This window comes from Microcebus murinus, chromosome 15 (genome assembly GCF_040939455.1).
Source record: "Microcebus murinus isolate Inina chromosome 15, M.murinus_Inina_mat1.0, whole genome shotgun sequence".
Taxonomy (NCBI): domain Eukaryota; kingdom Metazoa; phylum Chordata; class Mammalia; order Primates; family Cheirogaleidae; genus Microcebus; species Microcebus murinus.
In genome coordinates, this window is record NC_134118.1 from 70,420,113 (window position 1) to 70,445,100 (window position 24,988).

General features: G+C 33.2%; 1 protein-coding gene across 3 annotated transcripts in view; it reads left to right on the top strand.

Annotated features, from left to right (window-relative positions):
• The window catches only part of GPM6A (glycoprotein M6A), a 313,639-nt gene that overhangs the window by 153,726 nt on the left and 134,925 nt on the right, over positions 1-24,988 (top strand). Inside the window, exon 1 of one of the 3 annotated variants that reach the window (XM_012770712.2) lies at positions 8,607-9,688. The exons of the other annotated variants lie outside the window; for them this stretch is intronic. Within the exon in view, the coding sequence (XP_012626166.1) occupies positions 9,652-9,688 (37 nt within the window). The 5' untranslated portion in view covers positions 8,607-9,651. Of the gene's footprint in view, positions 1-8,606; positions 9,689-24,988 lie in introns of those variants that run through there. 3 annotated transcript variants of the gene reach the window in all.

The following is a 24,988-nucleotide window of genomic DNA, read 5'->3' on the forward strand; positions in this document are numbered from 1 at the left end:
TCTCTCTCATACTTATTTCTACAAGCTTGTCATTTACTATATCTAATGTGATATGTAAGATTAGGCTTAACTGAGATTTCTAAAATTTTAAATTTTGGTTCAAATGCATGGAGCAAAAACCAGTCATTAAGTTTTCAGATTAGTTATAACTTATGTCCATTGTTATTGATGTAATACTAAGACTCTACTCAAAACTGAAGAAATGCTGACATGAAGTGCCTTATAACTTTGTTAAGTACTGAAAGAGTTATCCTTTGTGTGATATAAGTTTAGTAACAGAAAAAACAAAATTCAAATCCCAGTTCCTTCATTCATCAGCTGGGTAGCCTTTAGAAAGTTGCTTAACTTTTGAAAATACCAATTTTATCACATGAACGAAAGCTGTCATGCAGAGATTTTATGGATATTAAATATGATTTATAAAAATTGCTAGTCCAATACATATAAAATAGTAGGTTCACAGTGCTAACCAACTTACTATTGTCAGTTTTATAAAATCATTGTGATATATTTTCTGATAATTAAAATAATATTGTACTCATTTAAAAAATACCTAAAAGCACATAAAGAACAAAAAAACTATCTAAAATACCACTTTCTAAAAAGAAACACTTTTAACATTTTCAAATATATCTGTCAAGTTGTTTTTATGTATATATATATGAACATTTAAAATACAAAAGTATATTCATCATTTTATTTTGTTATATACCTCTATCACTTTATTATAAACAACTTTTTATTGTTAATAAGAATGATTTATATAATCATTAACTGCTATATAGTAATCTCATTTTTGTATATATCAAAATTTTTATAAATAATTTCCTTCTAAAGTGGACAGCTTTAAAAAAATAAGCTTTAAAAAAATAAGCATCATGTATGTTTAGAGAAAATGTAACTGGAATTGAGAAGATTTCCAGTTAAAAGAAGAGTTTTCAACATATTAAAAGCAAATTAAAACAATTACATATCATAACCAATTTGAGTTTATAGTGGGGATGTAGAGTTTAACATCAGAAAACATGCAAATGCAATTGTCTACTTTAACATATTAATGAAGATAATATGTATAATCATCTTACTTGATGTAGAATAAAATAGTTGTTAAAATTCAACACATTAAATTATAAGTGAATCTCAGCAATATGAACTAGAAGGGAAATTAAACATAAAATACTAAAAAAACAAAAGTATAATGGTGAAACACTGGAATCACTTCTTTTAAAATCCCTGCTCAATTCAGCATTCCATTGGTGGTCATAGAATGCACAATGAGATAGAGACAATAAATAAAAATGTGCAGACTGAAAATGTATTTGCAAAGCTCTTATGGAGAACATTTTAAAACATCCTTAAAATACACAAAAGAAGTCTTGAATAAATGGAAAGATAGCTCATATTCATGGAGGTTGATTCAGTTTTGTAAAAGTGTTAATTGTCTCTCATCAAGTCTATGAAATTAATATAAGTTCAATAAATGCAAGGTCCTCCCTCCCCATATTTGAAAGCTTATTCTAAAATATCTATGGATGACTAAAAGGTTAATATTAACTAAGACAATTTTGATTAACTAAGAATGATCAAAGTTTGTGGACTTGATGCTCTCTATATACTTTTAAAGCTGGAGTTATTAAGAAGAAAATATGTTATTGACATAGGTGAATGCATAGACCATTGTAACAGAATAGACATGCATATTTGGAAAAAACATGACTGAGGTGGCATGGTGAATCAGTTTGCTGATAGATTATTGAGAGTGAGTGGTTTAATAAATTGGTATTGAATGGTGATCTTAATAGAAAAATACATAAATTAGATTTATTTGTTATTTTATTTATAAAAGAATCATTCCAAGGAGGCTAGATTCCAAAATATTAATACAACTGTAGGGAGGTGGGGAAACCAAATCTGTGAATAATATCATGTAAGAGCTTTTGGGTAACAGTGGAGGCCCATTTGTTTTTGGTGTGTAAGGCCTCTACCCATCCTGCAAAAGTGTCAACAAACACCAGAAGACAGTGTGTTTTCTGGATAGGGGGCATCTGAGTGAAATCGACTTGCCAATCCTGTCCAGGCAGTGAGCCCCTGAGTTGGTGGGTGGGAAAAGGGGGAGGCTGGATGCCCTAATACTTGGGGCAGTTGAGCCGAGGCCACTGCTGGTTACAAATGGACCTTGGAGGCATAGTTTTTACCCCTCAAGGTTTCTGCCATGTTTTATGGAAAACATAATTACCAAAAAGGGATTTGATTTTATCTTATTTTTTGGCATTTTGGAGAGAGAAAAAAACTGTTTAGAAGTTTTAAAATTTGTTCTGCCCTTTTGGTTGTATGAATGTATACATATTTATAATTGATTCAGACTACTTTAAAAGGGTAAGTTTTATCTAAAGAGTATAATACTTGAATTTTTCTGTCTATCCTCACTATGATCAGTGCTTATGACAATACAGATTCCCCTTAGTATAGGAAACATGACACACAATTAATATTTCCCAGTTCCCTTTTTGTTTTACTGGTTGCTCTTTGAAATATCTCTTCATCATTCTGTCATCAGCTCCTCGGGAATGGCATTTATTATATATGAAGGTGACGTGTATCTCCTGGAATTATTGCAAATTATGTTCATGCTAGAAAATACTTTGTGGAAGCTGCTAAACATAAAGGAAAGTATATTTTAAGCTGCTGAGTTCATTCATTCATTTATCCATTTAACATTATTTTATTCACTCTTTCATGCATTCATTCATGCATCCAAAAAATATCTATTGAAAGCTTACTATGTGCTTGTCTTGTGGGAGGTGGAAAGATAGAGTCCCTAATATCATGGAGTTTATAGGTTGCAGGGTAGTGGGGAAGATATATGTACAATGCAGACTTTGAGGAGTAGCTAGCTCTGTAATGGCATGTACCTTGAGTACTAAAAAAGTTATATTTTGTGGGTCAGGAAGTTTAGCCTGAAGATAACACATTCCAGGGGAGATCTGATAAATCAGTGGATCTAGCTGTCTGAGGGTGGAAGGAAAATCGTTGGCAGAAGGAACCACATCTATGACTTGGTGATTTCGAGAATTTAGAAAGAGATAAATGAGTGAAGAACAGTAGGGGGTGGTTATGCTGGGGAAGGGTGGGCTCCTGCCAGGGCAGGCCCCGTATTTCCAGCCACTTTGAGGTCAAACTTTATCTTAAGAACACTGGAAAGCCAGTGTTTTAAACAGAGCTATGACAGTCATGACAGTAGGCCTAGTTAACTTGGTGAAAATACCATATTAATAGATTAGAGGGAAATGGTCTTGGTATGAAAGAGCCCACCAGACCTGTAAGGTAATTTCTTGCGCTAATTACTAATGAGTTTCCCAGTGTCTCCCTTTTTGACTCCAGTCTTGTAAGGTACAGGCTACATCGGAGTGTCTCTTGTCTTCTTCAGTTACTCTAGCAAAACTAAGAACTGAGACTCAAAATTGGATATCACAGCACAGGGTTACTGAATACCTTGGGGATATGATGCCTAGTAAACAGTAAAAGAGGGTTTCCGCCATGTGGCAAGATGATAGTCTATTACATGTAATCAGAAGACTATCTCTCCCAAGGGGCTTTTGTGTATTCAGTTTCAGCTGTCTAGAAAATTTTTTCTTTCTTCTCTACACTTCACCTCCCAGTTTTTCCTGGCTAATTTCACCTCCTTTCCATGATAGGTCACCTGCCTTGATCAAGTCTGATCATACTATACCTTCCAAGAAAGCAGGAAAACTTTCCCAACTATCAATACTAAATGTAGTTAGAATAGACGTCTGCAGGTTGATGTAGCATCCTGTGCTTTTTTTATCCTTATTAGGTAGTGTGTCACAGAAAATTGTGATTTGGGGTCTATCTTGTGCTGCTAGGCTGTAAGCATAATGAGAACAGGGATTTGTCTCCTTAGTATCCTTTGTACCTACATCAGATTCCTATGTATGTAAGAATGCTTAGTAAACATTTGTACAATGAAGAATAAAAGAAAGTAGGGGTAATGATACTACTATGAAGACCATGATCATTCTATGTATTGACTGCTTTATATGATTATATAATTCTGAAGAATGTTGTAGTAATTTATATTTAAAACATTTCAGTGTTTATGGTGATTTTAACTTTCTCTAAGAAAATTTTATGGATGTCAATTCTGACCCAGAGCTTAAAGCAGCAGTCAAAGAGGTTCTTTCTCCTTGTCAAAATAGAAGAAGAAATCAACATTTCATTCTTGAGATAGTTTTGGATATGTGTGTGAAATATTTGAGAGAAAAAAGAGAAAAATGGAAAACAATTTCTAAATAATGCTCATGTCTAATAGTCCTGAGTGCTATGTTTGGTTTATACAATCATATTTTTTACATGTCTCCTCTGCTTTCTGACCCAAGGACCATGAACATGTTTTTTTTCCCCAATTTTCACATTAATGCTGTATTTGGAACCACTAGCTTATTTAATCTTTGTTTACTTAACTATATTTTGAACATTATATTACAAAGATGACTGCATTTATATAGTAGAAAAAATATGTAGATATTTTATCAATGTATATAAAAATATGTTCATCCACAAAAATAGTGTTGAAAAAAGAGCCAGCTCTGAATTGAGGCAAATTAAGAAAAAATGAGAGGGACTTATAATAGCTTTAGGTTTAGTGAGGAATGTGTCTTTTAGCTTACACAGAAAAAAGTAATATATTATAAATATTTCTTAGACAATACTTAAAAGGGAAATTTTACTTAATATTTATGAACATATCTTGATATCTGGTGAACTTATATTCATATATTTTAAATAAATGCCTAAGAGTAGAATGGGGCAAACACAATGTGATATAATGGAAAGCACATAAGATGAGGCATCCTGGTTGTCTCAACTTGTTGCACACCTTAATGAAGATATAGAGGAAGCATCTTTGTCAGTTTTAAGTTTCATATAGTATATTTTAGAATTCATAAAATTAATCTACCATAATGTCAACCATTTTTCTTTTCTAACTAGTTTTTAAATATTTGGATGTTCAAAATATTTTTACTTCAAATAAGATCAAAGCTTTAAAAATAATACTAAAAACAATCATTTTTCTTAATGTGGCTGTCCAGCTTTTCCAATACTTATTGAACAGGGCATCCTTTCTTTACCCAATGTTGTCTGCTTTGTCAAAGATAAGTTGGTTATAGGTAGACGGTTGTATATCAGGGTTCTTTATTCTGTTTCATTGGTCTATGTCTCTACTTTTATACCAGTTCCATGCTGTTTTGTTCACTACAGCCTTTGTAGCATAATTTGAAGTCTAGTAATGCCTCCAGATTTCTTATTTTTGCTCAGGATTGCTTTGACTCTTCAGGCTCTTTTTTGGTTCCAAATGAAGCATAGAATTATTTTTTCTGGATCTGTAAAATATGATGTTGGTATTTTGATGAGGATTTCATTGAATCTATAAATTATTTTGGGATTATGAACATTTTTACAATGTTGATTCTACCAATCCGTGAGCATGAGATGTTTTTTCATTTGTTTGTGTCGTCTGCAATTTCTTTCCTCAGTGTTTCATAGTTCTTGTAGAGATCTTTTACCCCCTTAGTTAAGTATGTTCCTAAGTGTTTTATTTTCTTTGTAACTATTATGAATGATATTGAGTCTTTGATTTGACTCTTTGCTTGATTGTTATTAGTGTGTAGAAATATTACTGATTTGTATATATCTCTTACCGCATACAAAAGTTAATTCAAGATGGACAAAAGACTTTAATGTAAGGCATGAAACAAAAAAAAAATGTACAAGAAAATGTAGGAAAAACTCTTCTGTATATCAGCATACGTAAAGAATATATGACTAAGACCCCAAAAGGCAAATACAACAGCAACAAAAATAAATAAATGGAACTTGATTAAGTGAAAAACTTCTGCACACAAAGGAAATAATCAACAGAATAAATAACCTACAGAATTGGAGAAAATATTCTCAAACTAAAGACCCTATAAAGGGCTTATATTCAAAATCTACAAATAACTCAAACAAATCAGCAAGAAAAACAAAAAACCACATTAAAAAGTGGGCAAAAAACATGACCAGCTTTTCAAATGAACATAGACAAATAATTAACAAACATATGAAGGCATGTTTAACATCACTAATAATAGAAAAATGCAAATTAAATCACAATGATTCACCACCTTATTCCTGTTAGAATGACCATTATTAAAAAGTCAAAAAACAATGGATACTGAGGTGGATGCAGAGAGAAAGGAACACTTATGCACTATTAGTGGGACTGTAAATTAATACAACCTCTATGGAAACCAGTATGGAGATTCCTCAAAGAAATAAATGTAGGCCTACCATTCAACCCAGCAGTCCCACTACTGGATATAATCCCAATTGAAAACAGGTCACTTTATCAGAAAGCCACCTACACTCAAATGTTTATTGCAGCACAATTCACAATTGCAAAGATGTGGAATCAATCTAAGTGCCCCTCAGTTCATAAGTAGATTAATAAAAGGTAGTGTGTGTGTGTGTGTGTGTGTGTGTGTGTGTGTGTGTGTATACAGGCATAAAAAGGAATGAAATAATGTCTTTTGTAGCAACTTGGGTGGAATTGGTGACTATTTTCTTAAGTATCTTAGAAATGGAAAAATAAACACCACATGTACTCTGTAATACTCTGTAATACTGTGTAATTAGTGATTCGGAACGAATCACTAATTCCTGGGCGTACACAGGCACAAACAGCTATAAAGGTCATAGGAAATCAAGAAGGGGGTGGAGTGAGGGGTGAAAACCTACATATCGGGTACAATGAACAATATTCTATTGCTGGGCATACTAAAAGCCCCAACTTAAGCATTATAAAAGGTATCTGTGTAACAGAAACATTTATACCCCCTTAATATTTTGAAATAAAAAAAATCAGCAATGACTCTATTACCTTCAATCAGGGGGAAGGGAAAATAGGGACTTAGTGTTTGATGGGTAAGAAGTTTCCATTTGGAAAGATGAAAAAATTCTAGAGGTGGCCAATGATAATGGTCCCAGCACAATGTGAATGCCAGAAAACTGTAGACTTAAAAATGATCAAAATAGTAAAATTTTTATTATGTGTATTTTACCACAATAAGGAAATATGAATCTCAGCTTACTGATACAGGTGAGGCCATATGTGTGCATGTGTTTTTCCTCATCCATTTGGCAAGAGTTCATTTAGATTGGATTTGAGGTGGGTTTTTTTATATATTTAGAAAATTTGTATAAGTTGCTAGTGTCTTGTTTTGGTAAAAATTGTTGGCATGACAAAGTCTGTTTTAGACAGAAAGTTGATGATTATAGGAATTTGTTCTGCTGCAAAGTTTTCAGAAGGAAAAGAAATCATGGTTAGAAATCATGGTTACTTTTCCTTTTATCTTGCCAAATGAATATTTTTGAAATTTCCTTCTCTTTCTCTTTTTTTCTTTTTATGTATGGTTAAAAGCAATTTATGACCTGAGGCTGATTTTTGAAGATGCTGAAGACACTCATAATGTAATAGACTGGGAAGGAGAAACAGCTTCCAAGATCAGAGTACTAGAGAAGGAATCAGCTGACATTGGTCTAAGACTGACTTGGCCATTCGTTAGTCCAGTCCCCGAATGTCAGTCTTTTCTAACATAAAATGGGAACAATTATGCTTTCCCTATTTGTCTTACAAATGGGTTAATGCATGTGAATGTGTTTTATAGATTGTAAAGTGCACTAAAAATTCGAGGTGGCATTATTTTATCTACTGGCACTACTATTAATAATATTTCACTAATAATTTCTATGGTCTAAAATGAATAAAGAATATAAATGAGGAGTGATGCTCCATTCTATTTTGATTGTATGCCAGGTTATGTCAGCCTAGGGATAAGTTGAAGCAGAGAGGCTGCTACAATTTGGCTTTTTGATTTCCCTTATGGTTTCTCTCTCTCAATCTGTGCCCTGGGCAAGCAGCTCTCTCAAAAACACTCTTGAATACAGATTGACATATATTGAGAAGAGAGAGGTTTTGAGTTATTTGAATTATAGTTACCTTTGGGTTAAATTCATTTGAAAAGAGAAAATAAATAACAAATGATTATAGAAATAAGTGGACCAAATATTTATTTAAGACAAATAAAGTGGAATGATGTACAATTGTCTTTCCACTAAGTAGTTGCTTTTGTAATGGTTTAGAAGATAGCATGCAACATGCTACTGACCTGCTTTAAAGAATGCATGTGAAATATATGCTATAATGCAAGACACTTGTGCTATGGATAATGAAACTGTAAATTATTTTTGTAAAAGGCCAGGAGTTACAGTTGTGTGTGTGTATGTGCTTATGTATGCATCCGTGTGTGTGTGTGTGTGTGTGTGTTTCTTTGTGCTTGCTTATTTGGAGACGGAGACAGAGACAGAGATTCTTCCTTTCTTTATACTCTAGTTAAGGTTTATGCTCCTTGAAAGAGATACTGTTTATTTTTTTGCTATACCTTTTGTGAAGTATTGAGACTCTTGGATTGTGCCCTGTCACTCAGTGGGCTGAAGTACAAATGCTAATTTATTGCCAGACTGCAGCATTGTGATTTGCATTCCAAATCAGACTGCAGATTCCCATTATAAATTGCTATCCTGTTGTTTTTTTATCTAGAATTAGTTCCTTCCTTTCATCACCCATACACATTCCCCAATAATGGCCTTTAAAAAAAATTCTCTTTCAAGAAATCCCCACTTGAAATCAGCAGCTTTAGTGAGCTAAAATCATAACAATAAATAACAAAGACATCAATAAGTGTTTTTGTCCAGTGGGTTTCTCCCTTTCATTTAAGAGTTCTATGGCATGAGGTAAAATATTTACTTAAAACATGTATCTCTCAGGCTTAGAGGTTAATACTCATTCCTTTGAAAACTATGCTTCTATTTCTTTTTAAATCTTAAAGATGTGAGCTTACAAGTCCTCTCTTAATAATAATCGTTTTACAAATAAACCCTGAGATGGTATAATTGCATCTTTTCTAGGCAACTTTAAATCAAATTAACTAAATACTTAGTGAGGAAAGAAAGAGAAAACACATTTTTGCAACATATCTGCCTGGGTGAGAAGCCACTGCTGCAGCATATAAAGAAGCGACAGAAATCTGGGCTTTCCCACTCTGGAAGCAAAGGGGGGAATTATGGGTTGGTGGTCTGCTTCGTGTTAGGAGGACACCCCTCCATCTGTTCACAGCTCAGCCTGCTTCCAATTTAAAGCCCAGATTTCAATACAAACCTCAATTTCTTTTCCCCATTTTAAATGCAAAGCAAGACTTGCGAATCATAGTGTCTCTGCTCCTGGGATTCAGACCAAATTTCCCCCCAAAATTCAGGCTATTTGTTTGAATACCTGCTTACAGTGGTACACAATGGGCAGCTTTGAGAAGAAAAATTGATAATCTTCACGGAAGAGTAATTTGAATGAAATTACACTTGACAGCCTGTCTCCAAGCAAACAAGAGCAGCGAGGGAGCCTGAGCTAAGCTCTGAGGACTTGCCCAAGCCCCTGCTGTTGGAGCTTCCCAGGGAAAAAAAATCACCAGTTTTTCCAACATCTAATTGAGCTTTTGATTAATTCCGTGTACCAGATTCTGCTGAAGAAAGGTAGCCATGGAAGAGAATATGGAAGAGGGACAAACACAAAAAGGTACTGTGCTAAAAAGGATTTATTTGTAACTAAGTAATTATTTTGCAGTTTCCTTGTTTGCTTTAGACACTTGCCAGTAAGACTAATGAATGTTTCTCTTTTGGAAGGCATTTTTTCCCTTTCCTTTAGTCTGTTCCTCACTTGCAGTAATGTCTGGCATGAACGTTGTCATTATTTGCAAATCTTTCAGATATAAGTATCCAAATACAGAGTCGAGTATTAGTGAGAGGAGCATTGCGGTATTGTTGTGAACTATTTCTTAGACCTGTCTTTGCTAACCTTTGTTTATTTCATGATTTCACGCTTGTCGAGCTGGGTCAAGGGATTCTGGTGTGAGCCACAAACACAATATTTGGAGCTAGTGGTAGTTAAAAATTGGATGATGTAACCATTATCGATGCCCTTGCATGGACATCGGGTAGAACAAAGACCAAGACCATTTATTATATTTTGGTTGGTGCACGTTTTTAAAAATTCTGCTTTTCCTTACATGAATGCAATTTAGGTTTAGATAGATGGGGCAAAAGTTCATGAATTTTCAGGTGTATAGTGACATTAAGGTTTTCCTTTCTGTATAGTTGACCATAATCAACTTCTGAGTAATAAATGTTAAAGAAATTTTCGGATGCATTTTTGAAGCTTGTCTAGGTGTATCTGGCTGTATGAGTTAAAGTGAAATTGCCATTTTTATAGATTAAAAATGGTCAAATATTGGCAATTTGAAATGATTCAAACACTTCTAGAATCTTTTTACATGTCAAGTGGTAGCTTCGGAGGAAGCCAGCTTTTCCCCCAGAATAGGCAGCGTTTTCTCTCGTCTGCTCTCAGGCTTATGTAATGTCAGAGAAAATGCTCTTGTTTTCTCAGGATTGAAGCAGTATCACAGGTAATGCTACAAAAAAGTAATATTCAAGAGTAGTATTGAAGGAGAGTCAGCTACCAAAGTCTATTCTGAATGTATACAAATGCATTATTTTATAAAACTATATTTTATATGATGAAATAGTTTGGAAGCATAGTATAGTTTGTCAATTTTTTAGTCATTCAGCTATGCTGGGTCTCTTCTCTTAATGCACACACACATACTCTTAAGGCATATATGGCGTATATACATATACACCTCATGGACATATATGTAATCAGAGATTATTGATATCAAATATAGAAAGGTTTTATATAAGCAATAAAGATAATAGATGAGCCAATCTACAGATTTAGTCATTAGTCCCCTCATTAATGATACTGTGTAAAAGAAACACAATAATCTACATAGATATCATATGATCTGTTTTTTAAATTAAAAACACTACTTTTATTATATACACAGATAGCTTCAAGGTTTATCAGGGATCTTAAATGGCAAATTTCTATGGTAATTTCTGTCATCACGAGGCATCTCAATGGATTATTTTACTTTAGAAATAAAATATTTTAATGTCTTTTTTATTGTACATAATGGTAATCCTTCTTGGCCAATCAATTTGTTTAAGGAAAGATAAATTGATCATTTTAAACAGAGAAATGATATTTAGTACCTTAAGTATAATCTTGAGTTAGTTAAATCATGATTGTGGTAACAGGTTGAATGTGTCTGAGCAAGTCTTGCTACACAGATTCAGCAAGCAAGAAAAATGATGTAATTAGATGTGATTTTTTTTCCCTCAGGTAACATGGAAATCTTTCTCTTGTGAGGGTGGGGACAGCAGTGCTGTGAGGGGGAATATACTGTCATGGGGGCTTTTCATCATTAATATGTGCATAGGTACATCAGGAACTATAGTGGAAAGCAATTATAAATCAGAAAAAATGTATAGTAGTCTATAAGCGTATAAAGCTATATAAGTAAAATATGATTCTGATTTTTTTTCTTGAGGAAAAAGACTAAATTATCTTAATTCTTGATCTTCTATTCCTCTCAACTGTGCCTATGTCATCTTATCTATATAAGTTTGTTGTTAGAAAGTTACATTTGAATATAAATGTGTCACTATATGTGCAGGGTAAGGTAACAATGTGAAATTTGCTGGGATCTAATTTGTAGGAGCTATTTGATAAACAGATAAAATCATTTTTCAAGAGTTTAGGTGGACAGATTGAATGATCCATCTACTTTAAAGAAAGGTAGCCCTTGTGTTGGTTTTTACCCTGTTTTTCTTAAACTGCGTAGGGTTTTCTTAAATAATAATTTAGATATAACAAAGTTCTTTTCATTTGAAAGATGCCTTTGAGTCCATTCTTATAATTTAGACCTATTCTTTCCTGTTATAAATCAGGACTTAAAACTCGTATTAGTATTTACCCATATCATCCTCCAAATTCAACTAGAATGTAAAATGGAAGACATTGGTTTCATTAAAACATATTTGAAAAAATTATATACTTGATGCTTAAGGACTTAAAAAGATCTTCCTTAAAAAAAATATTTTTCTTCATAGTGAGATCCCACGTAAGCTGTATGATGCAATTGAAAGCAGTCCTAACTTTTACATTGATTTAACTATATGTGTTCAGCTGGGGAGAAAGGATTCGTTACTAGAATGGTTGACTTCACTAGCTGTTTTCGATGAGCTCATGCTTTGATGAGAAACTAAAATGAGGTCATTAATCTGTTGCTCCATCCATTGCTGCCACCCTCCCCAAAGATGAGTGTCTCGTGCTGAGGGGAATCTAGTGCTTTAAGAAACAGGTATATTTTTGTAAAACTTGCCCTGTAAATGAAAGACAATTACTTTATTTGTGTTCAGTCAACACAAAGATGTTCTAATACTGAAGAAAAAAGGGGAATATAAAAGAGGCTGTTTTGAACTTGGCCTTTAGGTATGGCCATAGTAAACCTAGTGTCACTATCATCAAAAATCAAGACTCATAGTCACCAAATCGCGGCAACAAGAACTGTGAGCCCCTTATTGTAGAGGGGTTGGGCAAAATATATAAAGACTTATTTATGATGATTTGACATATGTGCATTTATGAGTTGTAGACATGCAAGTATGTCTAGAAAATTTTGACAAATCCTATGGGAAAAGATGTAAATGATTTAAGGGTTTCTGATCATTAGTGAATTAGCAAATGAACACTGGTGTTCCCAGACAAGTGGATGACCATTACTTCATAGATAACCTTAATGAATTAGGAGGTGTTCACAGAGGAAGCCCGATCAATGAGTAAAAGAAGTGATAAAACTGTAGAGAGAGAGAAAAAATATCAATTAACAGAAAGCCCCAGCAAGTTAGAACCTTCATGAATTGGCTAAACTGCTCTAAACTGCCAAAAACCTGATTGAATTAATTTCTGAACATAAATATTGGCTTCAAAATTACATGTACTGGAAGCGTTGGGTAAGCACAAAAGATAACAACCACAGTGTTATTCACCATCTTTCTAGTATCATAAACAAGCAGTGTATGAGTCTATGTTCTCAACTTCTCGAGCTGACCCAGAGTCAACCACTAGCTTCCTCTCCAACACCAATGCATGGTATACCATCTCCTCAATAGAATCAATCCTTGGTGATCCTCAAGGAGTGGTTTGCTATAGTGCAGAAGTAGATTAGACTCAATATGAACAGGGCCAAGTTTCATTATTTTAAACACCAACATATGGTCACTGTTTAATGGTTATTGTTCATCCATACCTCAATACCACTAACATGTGTATCATGTCAACAGATCCTTAACTTATTAACACCAACAAGAATACTAAATCAACCTAGTGCCCTTCAATTCATGAATGCATAAATAAAATGTGATACACACACACACACACACACACACACACACACAGCCCCATGGAGTACTACTCAGACATAAAAAGGGATGAAATAATGTCATTTGTAGCAACATGGAAGGAACTGGAGACCATTATCCTAAGTATCTCAGGAATGGAAAGCCAAACACCATACATTCTCACTAATACTTGAGAGCTAATTGATGAGTGCACATGGGCTCAAAGCAATATAAAGGCCATGAGAAACCAAGAAGGGGGTTGTCCCGGTGGGAGTGTGGGTGTGGGATAAAAATTTACCAGTTGGGTACAATGAACACTATTCTGGTGATGGGCAGACCAAGAATTCTGGTTAAGTATTATACAGGATATTCATGTAACAAAAACACTTGTACCCTGTTAATATTTTCAAATAATAAAAAAGAAACAAAAATAAAATTAAGTTAAAAAAGAATATCTAAATGAAAAGATAGTGTACAAGTTTATTTTGTTTTATTTTTTCAGTGTTAATTAAAAATACGATACAATTATAGTTGACATGAGAGAGCTCATAATTATGTATTTTACATTATACATTTATACCCACATATTACTATAAAGGAGTCTATGCACCAAAGCATAAACTGTATATCATATTTATAGGTTAAGTGAAAGTCTTTTCAAACATTTTTTGACTAAGATTATTTTTGCCTTGAGAGATGACTTTAGAACCTAACCCCTCCTTAAGCAGACATCATCTGTGAAGAAGAGATACCACTATGATAAATGAAAAGGGAGGTAGCATTGGCTTTAGGAGGCTAGGTGATATTGGCCAACCCAGATTGCCCAGTGATTTCAGTGCCAGACACTATCCTAAGGACTTTACCTCAATTAACTTATTGACTCTTCACAATAGCTGTAAGTGGCACTAATATTGAGGAAACTAAAAATCAAATAGGTTAATTAACTAGACTAAAGTCATATAGTAGTGAATAGTAGAGCTGGGTTCAATATAATCAGAAGGAGCCCAGGATCTGAACTTTTAACCACATCCCACTCTAGCACTATATCCATCACTGCCTGCCTGCCAGCTACATCCCTTCTAAATGACTCTGTTTCCACCACACATTTCCCCTGCACTAATCAGCCATGTTCTGTAACTTATTACTCTGTTCTTTAGCACCAACTCTGTCCTTTTTGGCTAGATGTGACCAACCTTTTCAAGAGTAACCAATTTTCCATGTGTACCAGCAATTCATGACTTGTGAGTCATAGATTGACTCCAAAAAGATGAGCTGATCAATTAGACTCCTCTCTTGAGAATTGGCAAAAGATGATTCTTGGTATGCTCTGAGGGTCTCTGTATCCCTCCACATACTTTTAGAATAACTGTGCTGCCCCATTTCCCACCTAACCTGAGTGAATTTCTATTCTTTATAATGAAAAGACCTCTAAATAAAACAAATGTCCAAAGATCCTTTTAGAAGTCTTATGTAAAAAAGGCTTTAATGTTAAGGAATTTACCTTGAGTTCAAACTGGTGATTGTCAGCTAAACCAAATGTATATTTAATGCATTCTTGAATTCGAACTTGACACCACTCTTTAGTATATCCTTGAAGCTTCTGAATTTTTTCCCTCACTGATCTTTTATTTTTATTTTTTTAAAATTTTTTAATGTTTTTAGAGACTGAGTTTCACTCATGTCACCCAGGCTGGAGTGCAGTGACATGATCATAGCTCACTGCAGCCTCGAACTCCTGAGCTCAAGTGATCTTCCTACCTCAGCCTCTCAAGTAACTGGGACTGTTGGCATGCACCATCAGACCTGCTAATGTTTTTATTTTTATGAGACAGTGTCTCACTGTGTTGCCCAGGCTGATCTCAAACTCCTGGCCTCAAGTTATTCTCCCTCTTTGGCCTCCCAAGCTACTGTGATTACAGATGTGAATCACTGTTCCTGGCTTGATCTTTTATCTTTACAATTTGAATAATAAACTAATCCTAATACTAAGGATAGATACTATATATGCTATTTTGAGAACTATTGCAAAGAAATTAAAGAACCAGAGTAAGTCAAAATGTCTGCTTATTAATAGAATTAGAATCTTTAAAATATTATGTCATTGAAATCTATAGACCAGTAGGTAGGAAAATAAGAGAAACATCAAACACCTTGAGCAATCATTGAAATGTGAGAATTAATTAACCCCCTTTGGCTTCTTAGATGTCAGGTACTTGCAGAACTGTGAAAAAGGAGCTGGTTTTGTCCATCTAGTGGACAAATTTGATGTCAACATGCATTGTCACAAATCATCTCTTTAGCTGCCATTTCAGCATTTGGATCACAAGGCTAGAAGAAACATAGAGTTTCAGATTTTTTTAAGTGTATAGGAAAAATCTGTTCTATGATTTTATAGTTGTGCTTTTACTAGCATTCAATGTGCTTGATTTGGAGTGTCCTCCTGGGCCTAAGAAATTACTGTTACCCCTTATTGTTATCGAATGTAGTTTTAAGACACCTGTCAGTGGGAAAAATCGAGTATATTTTTAATAAAGTTTAATAGATATTCTCAGACTTCTACATTGCTATAATTATTATGATTGCTGTGGTTTAGATGTAACATTTTAAAATTTTGTCACTTTATATTTTCATTGGATCAGTTGCTAATTATATTTTTATGTCTGTGCTACTATTTATCTCAGAGATCCAAAATGCTCAAATGAAATGTTTCCGACATCTTGTTAGAAAAAGGATATGCATAGATTTTTCACAATATCATTAAAATAATGGGTATGTTCACCTTTTTAAATGAAAACGCTTAATATATTTACTTTGTTTAACTCCATATACTCCAAAAACTTAAATATTTAAGGAGACTAAATGAGAAGTATGTAGTAGACTGAGATATTGGCAGTGTTCTTGGAATGACATTTAAGAAATGGTTTTTGGAAATTATTCTTTATTTCATCAGAAGACAGTGGTTCATGAGGGATTCATAGGATACAGGACATAATTTCTAGACTGTCAATTGTGACCTTCTTTTCCTTTCACTCATATACCCCTCCTCATCATTCAAAATGTTTTGACAGTTTTCTTTTTTATACGTTGAAGGCAGTGACACTGCCTGGCTTTCTTTCAAAGATCCTTTTGGATAACATCCATACTAACAGGTGGCACAGCTGTGGATTAGCTGACATGATAAAAATAATTCATGTTTTTCCATGTGCTTTCAATTCAAGTTGTGACCATTGTCAAGGATATTCTTAATTCGAAAGTAACTAACTTCTTTGTTTTGTGAAAACAAAAGGAAAGAAAAACAGATGATAACTGATTTATTTTTCTCAACTTATGAGTGGGAAATTTAACATTCGTTAAAGATGAAAGTCAGTCCTTTATTTGAGTCTGTTTTTAGAGTTCACTGGTGAATTAAGTTACAATATGAGCAAATCTGAGGTCAGAAGAAAAATGAAGGATGATTGTTGGATTTTAAATGATGTGTATTAAGAGATATCACCATGTTGGAATGTTAACTTCTGTGTCTAACCAGATTTATTTCCAAAAGAAAGAAAGACATTTTGGCCCATTGTTTAAAGTGCTTAATTTGGGGGACTTAAATTTCAATTATAGGAGAAATGATAAATTTTTAGTATACCTACCTCAAAAAGAGAGGAATTGGATGGACTCTGATGCTAGCAACATAAAACATTTTGTTCATATTGTCTCCTATTATGGAGTATGAGTACTTTCTCTTCATTTTCAAATAAAAGAGAGAAAATTAAAATTTTTTGCTCATTATCATTTTTTACTGATTTTTAATAGGAATTTCAGTGTTTGGGCAAATTTCTACTCTTTTTGGTTACAATTTATATTTTCCATTAGAAGTGTTCTTTGAATGGTGAATTAGCTATTCTTTCTTAATAAAAATAGACCATGAGAGAAAAAGTTTACAATTGTATGTACTATTTTATTGTCACTTGATGAGAAAAGTTTTAGTAAATAATTCAAATAAAGAAATAGCATACGGTCAATTCCTTTTTGCCCTAAATTTAGCAGCCTTATTCTGTTTCAATTTTTGAGATACTTGTAAATACTTCCTGTATTGTTGGACATTGTTTTTCATTTATATTAGTCTACATTATATCTATTTGCAGTTCAGTTTAGTGATTGTACATCTGAAACAGAACTAATTGTCTTTACTAACATGATTTATTTTTCAAAGAAAAATAGTAATTGTAATAGTAATATTTAATAGTCAAGGCACTGTTCTAAGCATTTCATATGCAGTTCCTAATGTCAATATATAATCTTAACATTAATTAATAAATATTGATTATTTGCTTATTAATAAATAATACATTTTCTTATTAATAGCAGATGTTCTTTGACTTTATGGGCACACTATTTAGTTAATGGCCATTTAAAATCCAAACTCTACAGGGAGCTAGGAGAAAACCTCAAACAAATATCCAGAGGGAAAAAAGGATGAGACAGTCTTCCTTTGCAATTCTGAGAAAGATTGTAGGCTGGCATAAGAGGGAGAGAACCAAATGATTTTCTCCATTTTTATTGTTAGAAATTTATTTTTCCCATAGTAATAGTATTTAAACTCAAATTTTTGGAACTGTACACTGGAAATTTATTTTAAGTGGTAGTAAAGAACCATATTTATTTTTACAGTATTTTGCAACTAGAATTAATTATAAAAATAAAGTATTGAGCATTGTTTGAGCAATGGAACTCTTCCATAGGACATTGGATGTGGTTTGTTCATATAAAACGAACCTCAAGCTTTGAAAACCTATGATTATCTTAAATAGTGCCCATATATTACCAATCTCAGATTCATTTAATAGTTTATCATACTTCAGAGACTATTGTTCATTAAATTAAAAGAAAAACAAACATCCTTTGACAGTAAAAGGAATGCTTTGAATACTACTCACAGAATAATTGAATTAAAACATTTTAAATTTCTTTGTTCAACCATCCACAATAGAAAGTTGTAATTATGTCATAAGATCTAGAATTCCCAAACCACATACTCACATTCTCTCCGTGAATTTTAAACATTTAGAAAGGCCAGCAATTTTTTGTAGTTGACTACCAAAATGAGTGGCCAATTAACTTCACTTGTGGTTTCCCAAATCAGATAGATGACTTTTGCTAAAGCCTTGGTGGTTTTTCTCCACCGTGACTCACTTTCCATATAACTTCATCTGTATTATTCAATCTTAGTTTTCTCAAAACCCCCATTTTGAGGATTTTTTCTCCATTATCTTTGGGTTTTGGTGGGCATAGTGAGAGTGTTAGATGGAGTAATGACTAGGCGAAAATGCCCATTATAATTTCTGGAACATAGTAGGAGTTTAGTCAATGCAGATTCCTTCTCCATGTTTCTTTTCTTCTCCTTATAACCTATTACAAAATAACTGAGCAATTTTCTTTGAGGCAGAGAGTCAGAATTGAAAATTTGAAAATGCTAAAGGACTAATTACTTTTTTGAGTTGTAACAGTTATTTTCTGGTGCTCGTTTATCATTTAATATATGACACCATTTATTGTTTATATTTGTATGTATATGCTATATTTTATCTCCCTTTTTAAAGTACAAATACCTCGAGGGTAACAATTTTACATTTTGTTCCTGAACCTTCTCTACAAAGTGCTCTGAACACAGTCCTATTCATATCTAATGATGATGATGATGATAAAGGAGAATAGGAGAAGAAAGAGAAGGAAGAGGAGAAGGGGAAAGAAAAGGACAAAGAGGAAAAAGAAGATGAGGTCAACCATACAGACTAAAGGAAGGACCCTCCCTTTTTTTTTTTTTTTCCTAGAGACAGATCTTAACAGAGCATTTTTCCTAGACACAGATCTTACAGAGCAGCTAAACCTGGCTTGGAAAAATGCAGCCAGGACTCCATTTTATGCCATTAGATTTGAATTAAAAAGGATTCTTTTACTCTTTTACCTGAAATATATTCAGTAATTTGATAGCAGCCTTCTAGAGAATAAATAGATTTTCTTTTTTATTATTAAAGAGCCCACATATTTTTAGCATTATGATTCTAGCAATTAAATGAAATACATTAAACCATCAGGTTGAGCAGATGGTTGCTGAAACTTGGAAAGTTACATGATATAACATTTTACAAGATGCTGATAAAGAAAATGTAGCATAGTATTTTATAAATTCGCTGACACTAGGCTTATTGTGTTCATTATTAAGTGTTGATCAAATAAAACAAAACTGCAGAAGAAATAGCAGTTCAAAATTTTCCGGGACAATTTAATGAGATAAGGCCTTTCCTAAGCTATATCTAATCAGCTGATTTTCAAGATAATGAATCAAAGAACAGCATGTTAATAGTAACACATTTCCTTTTACCTTCTTTTATGCTTTATTTCATTTTTATAGTTTTATTAATACATAGTCTTACACAATTACAATTGCCTAATATTTTGAATATGAAAAAGATACAATCTGAAAATGAGGCATTTAAGCTCTAGTCAATGGTATGTGAAGAATATTTCCTTACAACATTTGAATGTTTATCATTTTCAACCTACAGTTTGAGGGTACTAATTATTGACGTACTAATCACTACTTTGGACTTTGGGATAAACTTGTGATACCATTATTTGGCGAAATTGAGAGTGGAATTCTTGTTGAACAACCAAAATAACTTCATGTTTTATATTGCCAGTTATATAACCAGAACAACAAATAAAACCTTGGAGAAACAAAAACTTGTGTATTTTATTTGTTTATTTATGTAAGTGTTATATTTATATGGTGACTTGTTGCAACACTAGATAAAAATTTCATCCTCAAAGAGGTGGCAAACACTTATTACTGTCATTGATCTCTGCCACACAATGGGATAAAAGGAGCTACTGATATAGGACACACATGCTACTTTTATAATCATCTTTGGTAGTATTAGCTGTGTATCAAGTGTGACCACTATTTTTACATGAATATTAAAATATTTTTACTCATTTCTGGTTAATTTGAAGAAAACTTTGGGTCTTACTTATATAGTTATTTATATCATCATTGCAACATTTGGCCTCAACTCTGCTACTCTATTTTCTTTCAAATTCTGCAATGATGCAAAAGCAACATCATTATAACCTTATGGTGCTGGGATCTTTTCAGGCAGCTGTATGGCCCATGCTTGTGTCCCCTAAGTACTGCATAATCTAGAAAGTATTAAAAATATGGTGTATTTATTTATCTAATATGCTCTATTTAAAAAATCATAACCACTGGCCACTCCATTCCATCTGTATCAGTTTCTTGGTGCATCCCCTCCTATTTATAGACAAATGTATTTTGCCTCAGCCTTTAGGTATTAATAGACTTACTTTTAAATATCTACTGAGTGAACTGTGACTTACTTGATTTTATTGTAGATGTATTAGTTTGAACCATGTCAAATTGCTTATAGATGGTTTTGATTGTCTAATATTGTCTAAATTGTTATTTAATATGTCGATAATATCAGTGTGCTATATTTATGACGATTTGTAACATGTTCATGATTGTAATGTAGAAAATATAAATGTAATATAAGATAAGACATGATTAAGATTTGCATATTATATTTATGTGGAGCTTATTAAACATTCTTTCTCCAAAATATTTTGAGTTCATTAGTTTGTTGCTTTATTCTCACTGTTAGCAAAATATTTGGAGACTTTATTGTTTCATATACTCATATATCATGAAAAAGCCAACAGTGATCTCATTTCTTAGGTTGCATGAATTCAGTAGTTTGGAGGCTTGTTAAACATCGCACTAAGTTTAACTAGTGTCTATGACTTACTCTGCCTGTCTTAAGGGAGACAGTATGTCCTTAAATCTAGAGAGTGGAAAATCTGCTTTTTCCTTGGATAGAATAACATTCCAAAATCATTTTCCATTATGTGGCATGACTCAATGAAGTCTCCTCTCCCACAAGCAGAGAATGCTGTTCTGTTATGAGGGGTTCTCTTTCAGAACCTCTAGGATAAATTTACAAGGCTCTTTGTGGTCTTTGAGGAACAATGAATTATATACCTTCTCAGTATTGAATGTGACCCAGGCATTGACATAATCATGATCAACTCTTTGGTTATTTTGAAGTTTTATTTTACAAGAAACATAAGCTTTCATTGAATGGGTTTATCATCTGTGTTTTAGAAATGTGATGAGGCAATAACTTACCCTTCAAAGTGGAGAATAATGCAGGAGAATCGAATGCCCTTTATTTTATATACATACATAATTTTAGCTGTTAATATTTAAGTGTGAGCATGGGAAATAGGTGGGATTGGATGGGGAAAAAATGGATGCACCTGATCTTGCTATAGGATGATTAAATTGTTTCAGACCACTTTTGGCTCACTGGCCGTACAGTCCCTTACCTGACTTAGAAAATTTTCATTTAATGAAATTAAAATGATAGTTACATTATCTAAAATGGACTTACATACACATGGTTTACATACATTGATTAAGTAAAGCTGTTTATTTCTCTACCTAGATTTTGGTATATGTTATATAATTTAATTTTTGCTATATTTTGTTTATTCTTTTTAGCTATATATGTATATTTTGTAAATTCTCAAATGAGATTGTTCTTCAATATTTGTGACAATGTTTGACCTTCAACCACAAATTACTAAGTTATTGAAATTATTTATTGACTTTCTGGCCACTTAGAAATTCATAAAACTTTTAAAAAAATGTACTCTTGCGATCATATTATTTGAAACAAGACTTTTGAAATTTAATTAATAAATATTATTTAAAAAATCCACCCTATTTAAGAGATGATAAAAAGTTGAATAAAAAAAAAAAAAAAAGAACTAAGGCCGGGCGCTGTGGCTCACGCCTGTAATCCTAGCTCTTGGGAGGCCGAGGCAGGCGGATTGCTCAAGGTCAGGAGTTCGAAACCAGCCTGAGCAAGAGCGAGACCCCGTCTCTACTATAAATAGAAAGAAATTAATTGGCCAACTGATATATATATATAAAAATTAGCCGGGCATGGTGGCACATGCCTGTAGTCCCAGCTACCCGGGAGGCTGAGGCAGAAGGATCACTCGAGCCCAGGAGTTTGAGGTTGCTGTGAGCTAGGCTGACGCCACGGCACTCACTCTAGCCTGGGCAACAAAGCGAGACTCTGTCTCAAAAAAAAAAAAAGAACTAAACCTGAAAATATGTTTGAATCATATCCTTATCAATAGGATTTTGTATTATGCCCTTTTACTAAGGGTTTTTTGTTTGTTTTTGAAAACACTTGCTACTTCTAGGGTGACAAATAGTAGTATTTGGGAGATGTCTATTATATTTCCATCCTCTCCTTGACTTCAATATTTCAGGTTTTGCTTTTGTATATAAAAATGCCAGTATTATTTCTGTGCCTTATATGCTTTAACTTTCTTGTACTAATAGGTCTCTATTATTGTAAGTTGAGTTTCCAATACTGTTCTTCAATGGACTCTTAGATTCTTGGGTCCTTAGATTCTAGTAGTTCTTAGGATGAGGCCGAGACATGAAGGACTAATAAATAGCTAAGTGTCTACTGCTATGGAAGAGGACATTGAATGCTACTGCCCCCCTAATGAGAGTGGTTCAGAGTCAAAAATTAAAAAATTGGACATATTATTTGGCCAAAAGATAAATGATTTATATTATAGAAGAGGGTTGGTGCCTGTAAGAGTCTAGAAAAGAGAGCTGGCTAGAGCTCCCTGGGATATTTGAGCAAAGAGAGAACTGTGGGTGCTGCCTAAGACATCCCTAGGCAGGGAAGCAAAATTAATAGAACTATTTAAAAGGCATGTTGGGAAAGAATAACGTTGTTTCCAATTTTGCAAAATGAAAAGAGAAAAAAGAAAGAAAGAGAGAAGACATCAGACTCATATATTTTAATGACTATGTATCAGCCACTGAAATCTTTGAACTCTTTGTTCATAACTAGCCTCTGGCAAGGATTTCCAATTGCCTTCTTTTTGCTTTCATGTGCAATATGCTGAGGACATGCCAGAAAAAACGGAATATCACTTTTGGTATGATATAAAAAGGCATTTTATATTTCCTTTGGTAAAATAGTTTTCCTGAGGAAATCCATTGTATCCTAAGGAGAAAATGGGCCACAAAGGAAAAAAAATGTCTTTACATTTCAACTGTGTGTTACATTTACTATGGAAAAGAAATGACCCAGGTTTATTTGAGGAGAGTAGCAAAATTCAAAACTTTACTTGTCTGTGACTATCAGTAAGAGAGTTAAGTTGCTTCTCCTTCCTCCACCAAAAAATAATTAGAAAGATTTTTTTTGTATGTATACTTTTGATAATGTGATGCTTGGTAAATATGCAATGGAGATCACATAAATTTACCACATTGCTCATTGTTAAATCCAAGTTATGTTCCTCGAGTTTTCTTCATTTCATAACCTGGATTTTCTGTTTTTCTCTGTGAATGAGGCAGTACTGCAAAAGAGGTATTTATCTCATTTAACTAGATAATAAATGTCATGAACAGTATTGTCTTAGCCTTAAGTAGGTAAATTGAATACTGTTAGGACGTTTGGGTATAAGATAATTATAATGTCAAATTTAAACAACTGAGCTTCCTTAAAAATTAATAAATGATATAACAGCAACATTTGTGAGTGGTGAGGTGATGATATTGCCTTAAATTGATAGAAATGAATAATTTGTATGAAAAGAGTTATTAACTATACTTTGCAATGGATGTGTTTGGGATTTATTTACCTTTATAAATTACACAAGTGTAGCAACACCATAGTCTACCATAGTCTAATAGAGTAGTTCTCAAACTGTAGTTTGCTGTAGTATCACCCATTTTTTAATATGTTACAATGTAGATTACTTCCCTCTCTTCCCTCCACCACAGTTTCTGATTCAGTTAAGTATTCAGTAAGTATAGCCCAAGTATCTGAATTTCTAACACTCTCTCAGGTAATGCTATAGTTGATAACCCTGGGACCACACTTAGAAAAGTACTGGTCTAGTAGATTATTGCCACTGGCTACAACTCTTGGTAAATTTCCCTACTGTGATTTATAATTTTTATGTCAGAATAAAGATATTATGAATTTGAAATCCTATAATTTGAGAGGAAATCATAGAGACTACAGTCATTTAAAATGAGAACTTTAAGAGTATTCTGGGCAGTACCTCTAAAATTTTCCTTTTGAAAATCAAAACAATTTTGAAATCTACAATCATGTACATAGATCTTGACTACTTCAAAAAGCATTGTGAAATGATATACAGTCTTCAATGTGGATTACTGAATAGGTCTAGAAGAGTTTTAGAATCATGGGATGAATGGGATGATTGGAATAGAAAACCTACAGTTATGGAAAATGCTAATACATGTAACAATAAAACAGTTGTCATGTATTCTATATGCACAGAAGCTCAATTATTTGGGGGAGAGAATATAAACATTGGTAGCATATCACACTAGTGACTGTCATAACCTGTTGCTGGTATCAGTACCATTGTCAGTCCCAGCAGCTTGTTACCAAATATCATTAATGAAGAAATGTTATGTCTGAGATCATGAAAGGTCCAATGA